This window comes from Montipora foliosa, chromosome 10 (assembly GCF_036669935.1).
Source record: "Montipora foliosa isolate CH-2021 chromosome 10, ASM3666993v2, whole genome shotgun sequence".
NCBI lineage: Eukaryota > Metazoa > Cnidaria > Anthozoa > Scleractinia > Acroporidae > Montipora > Montipora foliosa.
This window is the reverse complement of record NC_090878.1, coordinates 30,326,234-30,341,307: the sequence shown is the minus strand read 5'-3', so window position 1 is coordinate 30,341,307 and position 15,074 is coordinate 30,326,234. Positions and strand designations below refer to the sequence as shown.

The 15,074-nt window shown below is 42.5% G+C and overlaps 2 protein-coding genes across 2 annotated transcripts; one reads left to right on the top strand and one right to left on the bottom strand.

Moving 5' to 3' along the window:
* Positions 1 to 5,341: 5,341 nt before the first annotated feature.
* LOC137972769 (uncharacterized) lies at positions 5,342 to 7,308 on the bottom strand. Its single transcript, XM_068819484.1, has 2 exons — positions 7,006 to 7,308; positions 5,342 to 6,187 (listed from the first exon to the last, which is right to left on the bottom strand). The coding sequence occupies exons 1-2, from the start codon at positions 7,306 to 7,308 to the stop codon at positions 5,342 to 5,344; spliced, it is 1,149 nt and encodes a 382-aa protein (XP_068675585.1).
* Positions 7,309 to 8,978: 1,670 nt separating this feature from the next.
* LOC137972768 (E3 ubiquitin-protein ligase TRIM71-like) lies at positions 8,979 to 11,168 on the top strand. The gene has a single exon (XM_068819483.1). It carries the CDS (start codon positions 8,979 to 8,981, stop codon positions 11,166 to 11,168), a length of 2,190 nt encoding a protein of 729 aa, XP_068675584.1.
* The last annotated feature ends 3,906 nt before the right edge of the window (positions 11,169 to 15,074 follow it).

The window sequence follows — 15,074 nt, the reverse complement described above, 5'->3', positions numbered from 1 at the left end:
TCTTTATAGAGAGATCACGGCGATCAACATTTAAACATGCACCATAGCGAAATAACAAGGATCGTTTAATTAAGAGAACACCTAGAAGAACAAATCACCCTGGGAACAAGTGGTAATTTTGTCTTGTACATATCGTAGATGATTCGCAATATAAATGCCTTCGCTGTCATATTCGTGTCACGAAGGTTACAGTTGCATTGTGTGACATTTTGTTGAGCTGCTAACTAACGTTATTTACCCATTCTTTACAGCAGTAATCCATAATACCTGTTGACAGCTAGTAACTACGTTTTGTTGAAAAAACAAAGGCCGCTTTTAGACAATTACGATCAATGTTCACAAGTCTCATGCTGATCTTCTACTGAAGCGAATCCGGAGTGGACAAAAAAAATTAAAAAATAAAACAAGTAAACTTAAGATATGGTAACTATCTCTTGGGATTTTTTACGGTCGCTTTGCATAGTGGACATTCTGCTCGCAAAAACCTTTGGAAAGCCACAAGAGGTCAAAACAATATTCTGGCACACGGAAACAGTAACATGTTGCCGAGTTCTTCCCGTCACAACTGTTGCATCTCTGAGACATGCGCTGCCAGAACGAGATCGTCCACCAATCGGTTGAGGTAAAAACGATGACGGAAAATGAAGGATCTGTGATAAAGTGTAGTCATTAAAATCACGGGAGTTGCCTAACTGAAAAGCTGCGTCGAACGCTGGTAGAGTGTCTTAGAAGGAAAACTTTAGCGTCGAAACTTTAGAAACAGATCATGCCATCCTCGGACGCTGTAAAGAGCTCTTAAAAACAAGAAAACAAGGCGCCCAATTTAGAATACTTGGTGGAAAAGAAATTGGATCTTTAGGATCAAGTCGCTAGAAATGATCCCTCAAAGTACTTAGCTGAAGCGGTTTACACAGCAAAGATTTAAAAGAAAGAACGGAGACATTGTTACAATTGATTCAGATGCATTGCAATGTTATCGAACTGAGATGATGAAATTCAAGTCGACATTGTGACTCCAGAAGGCGATCAACTGAAAACAGTCATTAAAGACACCAAAGACGGGAAATACACAGTGACCTACACACCACAAGGTGCCGCTGACAGACAGCCCGTTTGTTGTACAGGTTCATCAGCCTAAACATCAGTTTGCTTTCACGTCGGTTCAAGTGGGAAGGGGCGAGGGGACTTTGATCATATTCGCGATATTCATGTGCGTGAGAACGCGGGAACGATTGTTCTTGCAGAATTCAACTGTTATTCTCTGTTATTCTGTGGACCTGCGATATGAAATATGATAAGACATAAGTTCTAAATGTAAACGAAATACTATATAATTATGAAAATATTAATTATTTGCTAAAAATAAAGTAAATTTTCCTTCTTATTTGAAATCATAGTTTTTTCTTTTCTAAAAGGAAACGAAAGTAAGTCTTTCAACGGATTGTTTTCTTAAAATAGATTTAACTTAACTTTCTTATTTATAAATTCCAAATTACTGGACCCCTATATAGAAAAGAACATCGATCAAGGTATCAGGTTATTTTTACTTAGTGTTGGCGAGATTGAGGGGTTTTTTTTTTTTTTTGACTCAGTTTAGGCGTTATGCGTCAATAGATGAAGTTTTCCTGAGGTAAATGTTACTCTTAATGAGACTCACTTAAAGTTTTGCATCAGGACAAGTTTTTCAGACATTGCCCCTATTCTACTGAATTTCGGAGCTATTCTCTAAATCATCTCGATCCACAAGAGTTAGAAATCAATTTAATATCAATAGGGCGAAGATTGAACTTGGAACCGATATAGGGGTCCAGTAATTTTCCATTTTTTTAAAAATGTGAAAGTTACATTTAACAGCATTGTTAAAGATGCTTTTAAATTGATTTTAAGAAAGCAATGAAAAGACTTGCTTCAATTTTCTTTTAGCACAGGCTGGTTTAAGCATAAGAAGTATACGCAATCTCAGTAGCTTGTTGTTCATTAGAGCCTTTTGTTAGAACAAAAGACACTAATTAACAACAAGTAAACGCGCTTGCATGTGTTGCTTGGGCTTATGCATGCGTCTCTGGTGAAAAGCAGGCCTTACACGTACGAAACAAGCATAAGCATAAGCAGCATATGCAGGCGCATTGACTTGTTGTTAATTTGTGTGTTGTATGCAATCTTGTTCCCCGAGTCTAATTCTGCACACGCTTGAAGTTCGTTTCCTGACCGCTGGTCAAGGGAACGACGACTCTGGGAACGAGATTGGTCTCGTATGTTGCTTGTGCTTATGTTTGCATCGTACGTGTAAACCAGCCTTAAAGAAGCAACTATGATTGGAGAAATTAGCTATACAGCTATTCTTGTAAATCCGAGGTGAAATAAAGGTGATGTGATGTGATGTGAATTAAATATATTTTTAGGAGATAATTAATAGTTTCATTAGTCCTCTCAGTATTTACATTGAGAACTTACGATTTTACATTGTATTTCATATCGCAGGTCCACATCAGCCTTTGGCTGCCATTCTTATATGTAAATAATGCTGTAAATTTGTTATATATAACCTAACCTGCGTTATAAAATAAAGGATTGATTGATTGATTGCTGTGGTTGTGTTGTTCTGCGCCTGATTAAGTTCAAAAAAGAACTTTATGTCGACACTTTTCCCCGGCCTTGATATAAAATATTACTAATTAGAGCAAGCCGTGCACTTTGCAAGTGGTCGCACTAAGTTTGCTGAGACATGGAAACCTCAAAAAAGACAACTACAAACATGTTGGCGTTATTCGGCCACCAACGTGGCTATTTATTATATCATCAACGAAATCAATAAAAACCGCAGTAAATTAAAGCCATGTTCAGCAAAGGTGGGGCGAGAAAAAACGCCAAGGCCATAGAAATGGGGCAGCCCCACCAAGACCACGCAAAGAGCACGACGATACTTGTCAACGCGAATAGCTAATGTGCTCACGGCCGGAGCAGCCCTTGTCTGAACTACAGCCGCAAGCGAGAGTGTATAAGCGAACTCGTATTCTAAAATTAAAAAAATTATAAGATAAAATAGAAAAGTACAATTAAATGGCACATATATGGCAGCCCATGACTGAACCATAACATTGCCAACCAGGAAGGAAAAATGATAATGGCGGAGAAAACAGATGTACCACTGAAAAGTCACTGCGGAAGAGAACAATCAAATGTACTGACTCGCTGGTAGCAGCCCATGCCTGAACTACCAAGGCGCCAATGAAAGGCTAACGATGATTGACTGTTAAGAAGGATGTGATAATTATATTAAGCCCTGGGGTAATTTTACAGGGCACGTAGCAGCCCATGCGTGAACTACGTAAGGCTACTAACTAAACTAACTACGAACTTAATTTGCAAGCAAACGCTCTGGGCGGATGTAAACCTTAAAGGCATCGGACATCCAGCGGCCAAGAGTGCGAATTTGTGAATCAGAGAATCCCTTTTCAGCCGCATGCGATGCAGCTCCGATTCGAAAACTGTGACCTTTGTACCGACGGGTATCAAGGCCACAGAATGACAAGCAACGTTGCAACTCAGTATTGAATTGATCGGCCGTAATCGGTGCCAAATTTAAATGACAGAAAAGCGGACCGGTGCGATTTCCCCTCAGTACGAGATAATCTAAAATGGCCTGCACGGGACAAAACTGCGCAGGGCAGTCTTCTCGTGATATTAATAGGGAGCTTACGAAACGACGACGCCGACGGCAACGACGACGCTACAAAACAATAGGTTTAGTGAGCAAAAACAATGGCTCTGCACGCTCTGCATGTGCGTTTTACACATTCGTACATTTCTTTGCCGTCATCTCCTAAATGACGACGTGAAATGACCAAATTCAAGGTTCTGTGGAGGACGTTAGCACATGACGATGAATTTTCAGTTCTCTCTCTACGCTTCCAACTCACTCATACCAGTTTAATTCCTCGACAGTTACTACACATTTTCAACGCGGAACTACATGATATAGTTTCGTACAGGAACCCATGACCTGGAGCCTACAACTCTACTGTGTTCGTGTAACGGCGTTTTCACAGACCGATTTATTTTTACATTGAATTTCCCGCGAATGAGACTCCCACAGGAGCCCGATGACCAATTACAAGAAATGAAGCTGACGTCATAGGGTCACCGAACCGGAACTGCCTTTGTTTTTTTACCTAATTCGTGGGAAGGGCTAGTCTAAAAATAAACCTACTTGTGAAAACGCCGTTTCACAGACGCTGTATGGAAATTGCACGCTCCAGATGGGCTCCTGTTTCGTAGTGATATGAATAACGCGAACTCGTATTTTTAAATGAAGTCCTCGTAGCCGTCGTCGTCCTCGTTTCGTAAGCTCCCTAATATCTCCAAAGGGCGGTTGTTGACGTTGTGTTTGTATTCGGAATTTACCAGCTTGAGGAAATGGGTTTTGCCATCGGAAATTAAAAATCGCAACGCGCTAAATTGAAGAACGGTGGAAACTGACTTAGCACTATTGGCTGCTAGTTCGCCGATGCGGAAAAACCCATAAAAGGCTAAAAGGAACATAGCTCTGTGGAGAGTTCGTTGAAAAGCCGAAGAGTTGGTGAATCGAAGAGACCTTACAAGACTGGGCGGGAGATTGGCAGACGAATATCACTCTTGCGACGGCGGCGGCTCACCGCGGTCAACAGCTTTTGAATAAGAAAAGATTTCGTGAGGTCGGAAAAACCTTCATAGCTTGTGTACGTAACTGAGTGCGGAGATGTACGATGCTATAGTTGACGGCGCCAATTGGCGGGCCGATAGATAAGAGATAAACAGAGCCAGCATGTTTGGAATCAAAGGAAGTTGGGGGCTTGAAGTTTTATAAAAACGGTGAGCGAAATCTTGGAAAACAGCCCAAGCCCGTTGATAAAGTTTGCGAGAGCCCGGTTTTAATGCCGAACTGAGAAGATCCCTCAAATTAGCGACCAACTCTCCGGTAGAAGGTTCGTCGGGACCGGAGTGGGAAATGGGTCTGCATCCGGTGTGATTACGATCCAGGCCACGCGCTATAAAACCAATGAGAACCAAAAACCGCGCCATAACCTTTTGAGCCCGCTGCATCGGTGAATAGTTGCAGCGTGGCTGATGTTTCCCAGCGATCGGATAAGAAAAAGGCCCTACCATTAAAATTGTCTAAAAAAGTAAGCCACAGCTTAATGTCATGACTAGCGTCCTTATTTAAACGGATATGATGATGTGCCTTTTTGATACCTTTGCTAAGGTCAATAAGGCGACGAAGGAAAGCGCGGCCTGGAACTACGACAGAACACGCAAAATTTAAAAGACCGATAAGGGACTGAAGCTCATGAAGGGTAACTGTTCAACGTTTGTGAAATTGATGAAGCAACGTGGGACACTTTTGAAGCTTATCAGGCGGTAATCTAGACTCTTGAGAAATAGAGTCAAGAGTAATACCCGCGAATTCAAGAGTGGTCCTCGGCTGCACTGTCTTTTCATGAGCAATCGGCACTCCGAGATAATCGCACAGGCGGAGAAAATTCGCCAAATCGGCTTCGCATTTCTCTGCAGAAGGGGCCACGAATAAAAAATCATCTAGAATGTGTAAGACGGCTGATGCCCTTAATTTCTGCAACGATAGCCACTCCAAAGCGGTCCTAAAGGTTTCAAAAATGGCACACGAAGATGAACAACCCATCGGGAGACAGCGATCGAAATAATATTTATCCGCCCCTTTTATCCCAAGCAAGGAATAGTCTTGAGGATGTATAGGGATGATACGAAAGGCCGATTTTATGTCGGTTTTTGCCATGAAGCAGCCAACCCCCAAACGCGGAACAATTTTCACTGCCTGATTTATGGTGGCGTAATGAACAGTAGAACAGTCGTCGGGAATGTTATCATTAACCGAAAAACCCGAGGGACAGGATAAGTGTTGAATTAAGCGAACCTCGTTTGGTCTCTTTTTGGGAACTATGCCAATGGGCGAGGAGTGAAAATCAGGAAAGGGAGCGTTGGTTAAAGGTCCAACAATCCTGCCAGCATCAATTTCCTTTTGCAATTTAGACAGGACCAAATCCGGGTTTTGTAGGGCGCTTTTCAGATTAGGAGACTCGAACGGGGCGCAGTTGCCAATAAATTGTATGCGAAATCCATAACGAAAGCCATGGACCACGGCCAAATATCTAGCCAAATTAGACACATAATCCTGGAGCAAAAATTCAAGCCGATCAGTCCACCTTTACGGGCTTGACCGGTGAGCTGAGCAGAATTGAGGACGCCGGATGTTCCTGATTTAGGGGGACCGTGGCGAGTGTGGTTCCCGGACGCGGAACAGTGACTAGCGGGGTGTTTTGCCCCGCATTTGTGGCAGAAATGCTCGTAATTGCAGCCACTACAGGTTTTCCCGGCATCATGAAATGTCCAACAAGTACCCTTGGGAAAGGTGCGTGAACGAGAACGGGGTCGATTGTCATGGGTTTGGTTAGCGGGTATTTTCCCGCGGGAATTCACCATCGCCCTGAGCCATAGTTCCCAGTGAATTTGATCCCATGGGTGTTGTTCAGGGGCGGACTGCCTCAGAAAACGAAATTGCTCGTTGTAGAAAAGCCACTCACCCGACTTAAAGGAAATATCGCGCACTACTTCACAATACTTCATTAATTTTGGAGCATCCTGGGGCACCCTTTCTACATAAATTGCTACAAAAGTATTGAAGGCAGTTATCCACTGGGTAATGGTCTGCGCCGTTTTAGAGGACTGCACGGGCTCTAGATGGAGACGGTTCTGTGAGGAAATAGCATTCCCCGGCGAGAGTGATATTGCGAACTTTTCAGCCCGGGGCCCAACGCCTAACAGTGCCCCAAAGTCTACATATTCGCTTTGCCAAATCTTGGCTTTGATCTTAGCACTCACGCGTGATCCCAGGGAAATGGCGATGCTGGTAAATGATTGGCGGGGCCCATCTTCGGTCCCAGACAAGGTTCAAGATTCAAGCGTACCTGAAACTCCCGTGAGCGCTGTTACCTCGTCGTCCACCGCCTGATCATTTGGGTGCACAATTGACGTGGAAGGAACTGGGGTTAACTCGTCATTGGTGCTGGAACGGCGATTCGCTAGGGCAGCATTCACGGCTTCAGTGACGGCCACAGAAATTGTAGTTGCCAGAGCCTTGACATTCACTTGCATAAGCCCAGAGTCGTTATTGGCTTGAGGAGTTGCAGATGAAGCCACGGAGGGCGTTGTAGGAGCCACTTCAGGGAGCTCAGAAGGACGTAACCGCTTTGAGCGACGAGAATTTGTACCCAACGTGCGTTTCTTGGGAGGCATAGCTGATGGTGAAAAAAGCTACCGGAAAGATAAACTAAGCTAATTAAAAAAGAAGCGTGAGTGCAAGTGTTACCCACACTGATTAGAAGTCAATTAAGAATCAACAGATGGCCCGCATCTGGTTAAACTCATAAGCTGGGCTATCGGAAAAATGAATCGGAGCAGGAAATTCCTCAGAGGGGCGTATTGTAAAATGACCTGAATAAAAAATGACAACAGCGAGAGCGTGTGTGCTAGCGCAAAAACGTAACAAAAAGCTGAGTTCCATAGCGGTGTGAGAAAAAACAGCAGCCGAGTGCATTGGACACACCTAACCTATTCGGTGGTCGAAAGGATTGTACACCCGTATGGCTTTTGTAATTAGCTCACAGTAAAAAGCAACCAAAGCCTGTATAACAAATAACATCGGGCACACTGTGCCATCAGGCGGATATCCGCACATGATGTAAGAAGTTGTGAACAGCGTGGAATGCTGCAGCCAAAAAGTCAGTAACGTGTAATTCCAACTGAAGGCTGATTCATTAAAAATTATGTATTCATCGGCTTGGTGAACACAAACCGCAAGGAACTGGCGAACAAATAGCAAATAAATAGCAAGTCTTTTCAATGATGAGAGATTGCGATTGCGTAAATGCTCTCATTGTGTAGGGAATGTAGGCATCTTAAAACGGCCCCTCTCAGGCTCCTAAAAAGTCGATAATGGCCGCGCGAGTTTAAATGAACGCCATCGCTGGAATAAAGGCTAACCTTTGGTATTCCAAAAACCCCTGTGCCTCCAATAAAAAGAGTACGGGAGTGGCTCTAGCAGGACCTTCAAGTATTTGACTAAATCTCGTACTTGTTTATTATACATAGAGCTCGATTCTCGATAAACAGTTTGGCAAACGCAAACACGTTTGACCTGAAAGCGGTCATGAAGCAAAGTGACTAAATCCTCAATAGCAGAAGCTATCGACAACGGGTCAGCGTGTACGAGATCGTTCGATTCCAGCTGTAAAATGACAATCTGGGGCAGAAGACTCAACCATTGGTAAATCAAAGGCACGTGCCTTTGCAAGAGTTCTACCGCCAACACCATGCCATTTAATTTCGCAGGCTTCGGCAATGAGAAAATTGGCGTTAAGGTCGGGATGAGAGGCAGGCAATAAAGTCCTTTAAACGGCGGATAAAGGAGTGGCCAAGAATCAATACCCGAGGTGGAGCCATGCCAAACGTTTAGGGAGAATAAAGCCCTCTAAAAAAGAACTTAAGCAGAATACAACTTGCCTGAAAAATCTTGATAATCCAAGTTTAGTCCGTGAAGGAACAGCTAAGAGCGCCAGTCACGAAGATTGCAATCCCTTAACTAGACCTATCCTTACTCCGCCCTTATCTATGATTGGCTCATTTTTCTGGCTGAATGCATCTATTGCACGAGGAGGTCAAAGTCGACGACATAAATAGCATCATTCCTTACAGTAATAATGCCCCTTTTTGCGATTTTGAAATGGGTCAGTAAGTGCTAAAGTGCATTAGAATGACTAGAATGTCACTAAAAACCTCCTGTGACTCCAGCGACAAAGAGTGACCTTGAGAAACCACGAGATTCCCCTAGACTGGACACGGTCTCGTGATTTCAGTGACGTCACTATTTTTCACACACCCACATTTTTGCCCTGTTTGGCTTCATCATGGATGTTCAACAGCTTTTCAAGAATCTTAGGAAGGAAGCAGAATGCCCATTGTGCATAGAGACAGTCAAAAATCCCAAGACACTACCATGTCTTCACTCATTTTGCCTGGAGTGTGTCGACAGACATGCAAACTTTGCAAGGAGACAGCTAAAAGCGACAATCAGGTGTCCGGTTTGCCAGACTTTATTCCCAATTCCCGAAACAGACACCTTCGACAAGTTGCCTTCATCGTTTCATCTCAACCGATTAGTTGATGTTCTCGCTCTAGAAGATGGCAGCGTACAGTCTCAAAGATGCAACAGTTGCGACGAGAACAACACTGCAACATGTTACTGTTTCGTGTGTCAGAATTTTCTGTGCGCATCTTGCTTTGAAGCTCACCAACGGTTGAAGGCCTCAAGGGGTCATCGCAATGTTTTGATCGACAAACTGCAAGCTCAAGATGTGCAACATTTGATCCGCAGACCCGTGATGTGTTCACAGCAGTATCATGAAGATCAACCCCTCGAATTTTATTGCGAAGACTGTAAAGTTCTGATTTGCCACAAATGCACTGTAGTGAGTCATAATCGACACACCATGACAGACACACAGAAAGCTGCAAAAGAACAAAAGATGCAAATGGCCGAAGCTGTGGCGAAAGTAAAGTCGGAAATTGTCATGTATGAGAGTGAAATTAAGAAACAAACTGACCTAAAAAGCAAAAACAAAATGGAAATTTTGAACGAAGAAAAGAAAATGACAGACACTGTGGAAAAATTAATTCGTGATTTGCGAGAACACGAGAGGAAAATGAAGGAGAAGTTTCGCGAAATTTATGAAGCGGAACAAAAACATCACGCAACGCGACTGGAAAACTTCGAGCTGGTTGCCATCCAACTGAAAAGCTGCGTGGAACGCTGTCAGAGTATCTTAGAAAGAAACTTCAGCGTCGAAATTCTACAAACAAATCACGCCATCCTGGAACGCTGCAACGAACTGTTTCAAGCAAGAAAACCCGATCTTTACAAGTCGCCACATTTACATTACTTGGTGGAAAAGAAATTCGATCTTATGGATCGAGTTGTTGTTACCAAGACTGATCCCTTAAAGTGCTTAGCTGAAGGTCAAGACAGCAAGGAAGAAGGGGAAAGAAAGGAGAAATATTTCGTTATTGTTACAAAGGATTCAGAGGGATTGCAATGTTATCAACAAGATGATGAAATCAGAGTCGACATATTGACTCCAGAAGGTGATCAACTTAGACTGACAGACATTAAAGACACCAAAGATGGCAAATACACAGTGACGTACACACCACATTATCCCGGACAACATAGAGTAGACATCCTTGTGAATGGACAGCCGCTGACTTGTAGTCCTTGGATTGTGCAAGTTCATCAGCATCAATATCAATTTGCCTTTCAGTTTGGATCGAGTGGGAAGGGACGAGGAGAATTTGCTGACATTAGCGATATTGATGTGAGTGATAAAACGGGAACGATTGCTGTTGCAGAACAGTGGAATCAAAGAATTCAACTCTTGAGCTCAGATGTAAAGTTTCGAAGTGAGATAAGACTTCATGGTGTACCTTATTCCGTGGCATTTACAGACTCTGGTGAGCTGCTGACTTTAGTTCCGAAAAGGGACAATAAGCTTCGTTTATTCAGTGAAGAGGGTCAGTTCATCAAACACATCAATGATAAACATCTTGATCAACCAAGTCACCTTTCCATTGCGAGTGATGGTCGTTTAATCATACCTGACTATGGGGACAAGAAAATCAAGGTCCTCTCCCCTGACGGGAATGACTTGCTCCAGTCCTTCAGTGCCCCAGACTGTAATAAATCACCATTCTGCGCTATTTATCACGAAGACAAATTCTTTGTTTCTTATTCCTCTGCTTCTTGTGTCAAGGTATTTGACAAAACAGGAGTGTATTTACATGACATTGGCTGTGAGGGTTCCAATGATGGCCAGTTTGATGGTCCTCATGGACTCGTTATTGACAAGTACAACCGACTGATTGTGTGTGATGCACGTAACCATAGGCTGCAGCTCTTCACCCTGAGCGGCAAGTTTTTGAGTAAATTGAAGGGACAGTATTTCGATAATAGCTTTCCTTTTTACGTTGCTATAAGCAATGATGACAGTCTCATAGTAGCTGACTCAGTCATCGGACGCGTTACTGTTTTTCATAAGAGCTGATAAAAGTGAAGACAAAATATTTGTTTGCCAGTTCGTTCTGTGATCGTTTCTATAATTTTAATAAAAGTCACTAGAAACTCATGCCTTTAATTTAAGAATTACGGCTATTATTTGGGCAAAATTGACTTGTAACATCCTTTCGTCTTCACCTCGGGGGCAAGTTGAGTAAAATGGAGGGACAGTATTTTGACAATAGAGACCTTTAGATGTCCCGAAATCGGTGTACGGGTATCAGGTAGCGTCACGTTTTTTTTTCACTTTGCGATGACGTCATCACTCTTAGACACCAGTTTACCCGTTGAAGAATTACGAGTAGCTTGAGAGAAGACATGACGGAGAAACAAGTGAGTTTTCATGACGTTTTAAGTAGAAATGTGAGTTCTGTGACTCCTTGGAAATGTTATTGCAAGTCTGTTGTGACATTTTTGCCAAATTTAAATTTCGACTGTAAAGAAAGCGTTCCCGAATTGATTGATGTGCCGCCGCGGCCGCCATCTTTGTAAAGAATCGTTACCAATTCCCGCACGTTAACTCTACGAGTATCTTAATGAACGTGTATGGGCACACTACTTGTACCCGTATACCGGTGTGCGTGTATCTTAAGGTCTCTAATAAGTGTCTTGTATTTTTTGCCCTAGGTAAAGAAAACAATCTCTTGATCTTGAGAGCTGACATATTTCCGTTTGTATTAAAGGCCCACCTTTAACCGACAGACTTTTCAACCGTTTGTTTTTGTTATGGAAATTTGCATCGCTTATCGTAGCGATCTCATTTGATAAATTTCAGCATTGACGGGATTTTCATATATGAAATTTGTTCCGCGGCACGCAATGCCTTTATGTATGGGTTATTGACCAAGCGTGAGGTCAAGATGACTGGATATTGGCCAAGTTCTTTTTTTGCGTGTTTATGGACCGAGACGAAGTCGAGGTCCATAAACACGCAAAAAAAGAACGAGGCCAATATCCAGTCATCTTGACCGAACAATCTTGGTCAATAAAGGATTTATTATATGACTTAAAACACCAAAAAATGATCTTTGATCTTGCGGGACCAAGCGAGAAATCCCGAGCGGGCAGTATCGCTCCATCTTGCCCGCTCGGGTAGCCAATCAGAGCGCGCGATTTGGTTCATCTTGCCCGCTCACGGAGCTAGTCATATAATAAATATATGTTATTCACCGGCTGGGAGGTCCATATAGGGAAAAACGGTGCCCGAGGTCTTGAGTACGGCCCGAGGCCGCAGGCCGAGGGACGTACTCAAGGCCGAGGTGGTCTTTAGTTTTTATGCATAGCTTCCCAAGCTGAAGGCTTTCAACAAAAACCCTGCCTATAAAAATACCTTTGCCCTGGACAAGGCACTAGTCATTTTACTCCGGATACTAAACTGTTAATATAAACAAGCTCTCGATTGTGCGATACAACTTGAAATCTAAAAAACAACCCCAGGATTTCCTTAGTGCAATAGTATTGTTCATTGTTTTATTTTTTGGTTTTATTTGTCAAACAGTTCAAATAAAAGATTAAATAAGTGGAAACAAACAATATCTGTTTTTTTTTTACTTGTATAGTTTTTTTTTTGTTTTTTTTTTTTGCCAGTCTTCGTGTCCAGTATGTCCTTGGATGCATTAGACGAGCCTTGGAAGGCATATTTTCGTGGTCACGGGCCAAGCATCATCTTCCCCGGATTTTTTAACCAACATCTTGAATTTCTGAAACAGAGGAAGTTTGGGGAGAGGAATAAATTGTGACCAAGAGGGTAGTTCAAAAGCGAAAGCTCGTCCCATACCCTCCCAACATCCATCCAACATGGCGACTCGATAAGACTCCTGTACTGCAGGCTAAAGCGCTGCCTTTTCGGTAATGACATCTTCCAACGTGCGAACGTTGTAGTCTTTTCCAATGATAAGCAAGTAGTAGGCAGTCTGTGGGACGTTTGCGAAAAAGTTATGGGGTGAACCCCTCCTGTGTTGTGTTCTGTCTCAACCAACATAATGATCAGCCTGGCTGGAATCTTTGCAAATAAGATTCCGCAAGTATAATGAGAAGGAATACTAATTTTACAAACATTGCTTAGAGCTTTTCTCTGACCCTTTGTTTGGCCCATATCTATTATTAGGACTAATGCGCAAGTGGATTACAAGTCACCAAAAGTGCCTCACTATCACCTCGAAAAATCCTTTCCGGTTCACACTGTACTTCTCTGCACTCGTCTAACACTAATTCTTTGGTTCGTTAAACCCTCTCCGTCAAAGTGACTGTCTTAAGAGCTCTTAAAAGGTAATTTGATTTACGGCCGTGCAAGTAACAGGAATGGATTTAATCCCGTGTTGACGTCACCGACTGCTTTGGATTGTGATGGTTGTTTGAAGTCGGCATCGAACCCATTCCTTTTTACTGCTCGATCGTTGATCAAACTATCACCACTTTTCCCGTCTTTCCGCAAGGCGAATGAAAAACTAAGTTTTCATCAAAAAGGTTCTGAAAACAATATATACAATATATTTGGGACGATCCCAGAGAATAAATAAAGTGATAAGTTTGTTGAGATGATAGGCACTTTAAAAGTTACACTTTAAGATATATTTTAAATTGACGACCTCGCCCCAGGTCGTCAGAAGATGTCTAAAAGTTACACAAGTTCAGGCTCAGGTTTATTTTATTTCACACTATTTACTGAGAATATCATGTACATCTAAATAAAAAAGTGCAGTAATGTTTACAAAATACAAATAAACTGTAATTGCGTTAGAAATTAGGAGAATACAATTTCAAATCTTGGGTATTCTGTGCATAGCGAGAACTGTAGCAAGTTTTCATTTTTCGTTCGTCTGCTTTTTCAGCGCCATCTTGAATTACGTCATACGTCGATCACGCACCTCGTACTGAATTGTTTGTATGGATTCAATTCGCACCAACACGCTGATTTTTGGCAAGGAACATTTTTAGTGATAATGTCTCAGACATTTCCTATAAATTTAGTTTTCGTGACGTCATCACCTCTTTACTCCAAACTTTCCATTTTTGGCCACGGTTCACAAGCCTCATACTTTCGATAGTCGTTCTCTGCATATTATGTACTTATTAGGGAGTGAAGCAAAGACGACGGCTACGGCTTCGGCAACGCAAGAGAAACAAGAATATGATTGGTTAAAATAGGAAAAATGATTGTGCTGCACGTGCCGCACGAATTTCCGTGCATTTCTCTGCTTTAATCCACAAAACAACAACGTCAAATCGCCATATTTTAGGTTTTGACGACAACGTGAGCATATGACAATGAAACAACCATTTTCTATTTTGACTTTAAAACCGTACGTGCCCATTCACTTACAGAATAGTTCGCCTGTATTGCACAAGGTGAACAAGACGGAATAATCGTGAAATACTTGCGATAGCGGTAAGTTATATTTTGGACTGACGTTTTTGTTGCCGTAGCCGTCGTCTTTGCTTAAACTCCCTATTGACTGAGTGGTACAGCCGGACGGGAAAATATTTGGCCCGAGATCATAGCGTTCGCTCGGTCCGTGTGCCATGTCTAAGGACCAAAGATTTTCCTGTCCGGCCCGACCTAAACTCAGTCAATAAGCATTTTATCATATGGGCTCTTTGCACTACTCATGAGCACTGAGAATATGAAGTTTAGACGATATATGTAAAAGAAATTTGCACAGAAATTTATCTAATTTGTTGTTTGCACTTGCTTTTCTGGCTGTGAATAACTTAGGTGTTTAAAAGCGACGAAAATCCTCTAAAATTGCATTGAACAGAGCAGTACGTGTTCCTAGCAGGGCTGTACGGCTTTTTCCGGCCCTGTTCGTGCTAATGCGTACGGCCCTCATACTTGGATTTTACAATGAAAGCGCGCGCGGGGACCGGTCCATATGATAAATGCATCGTCTTCTTT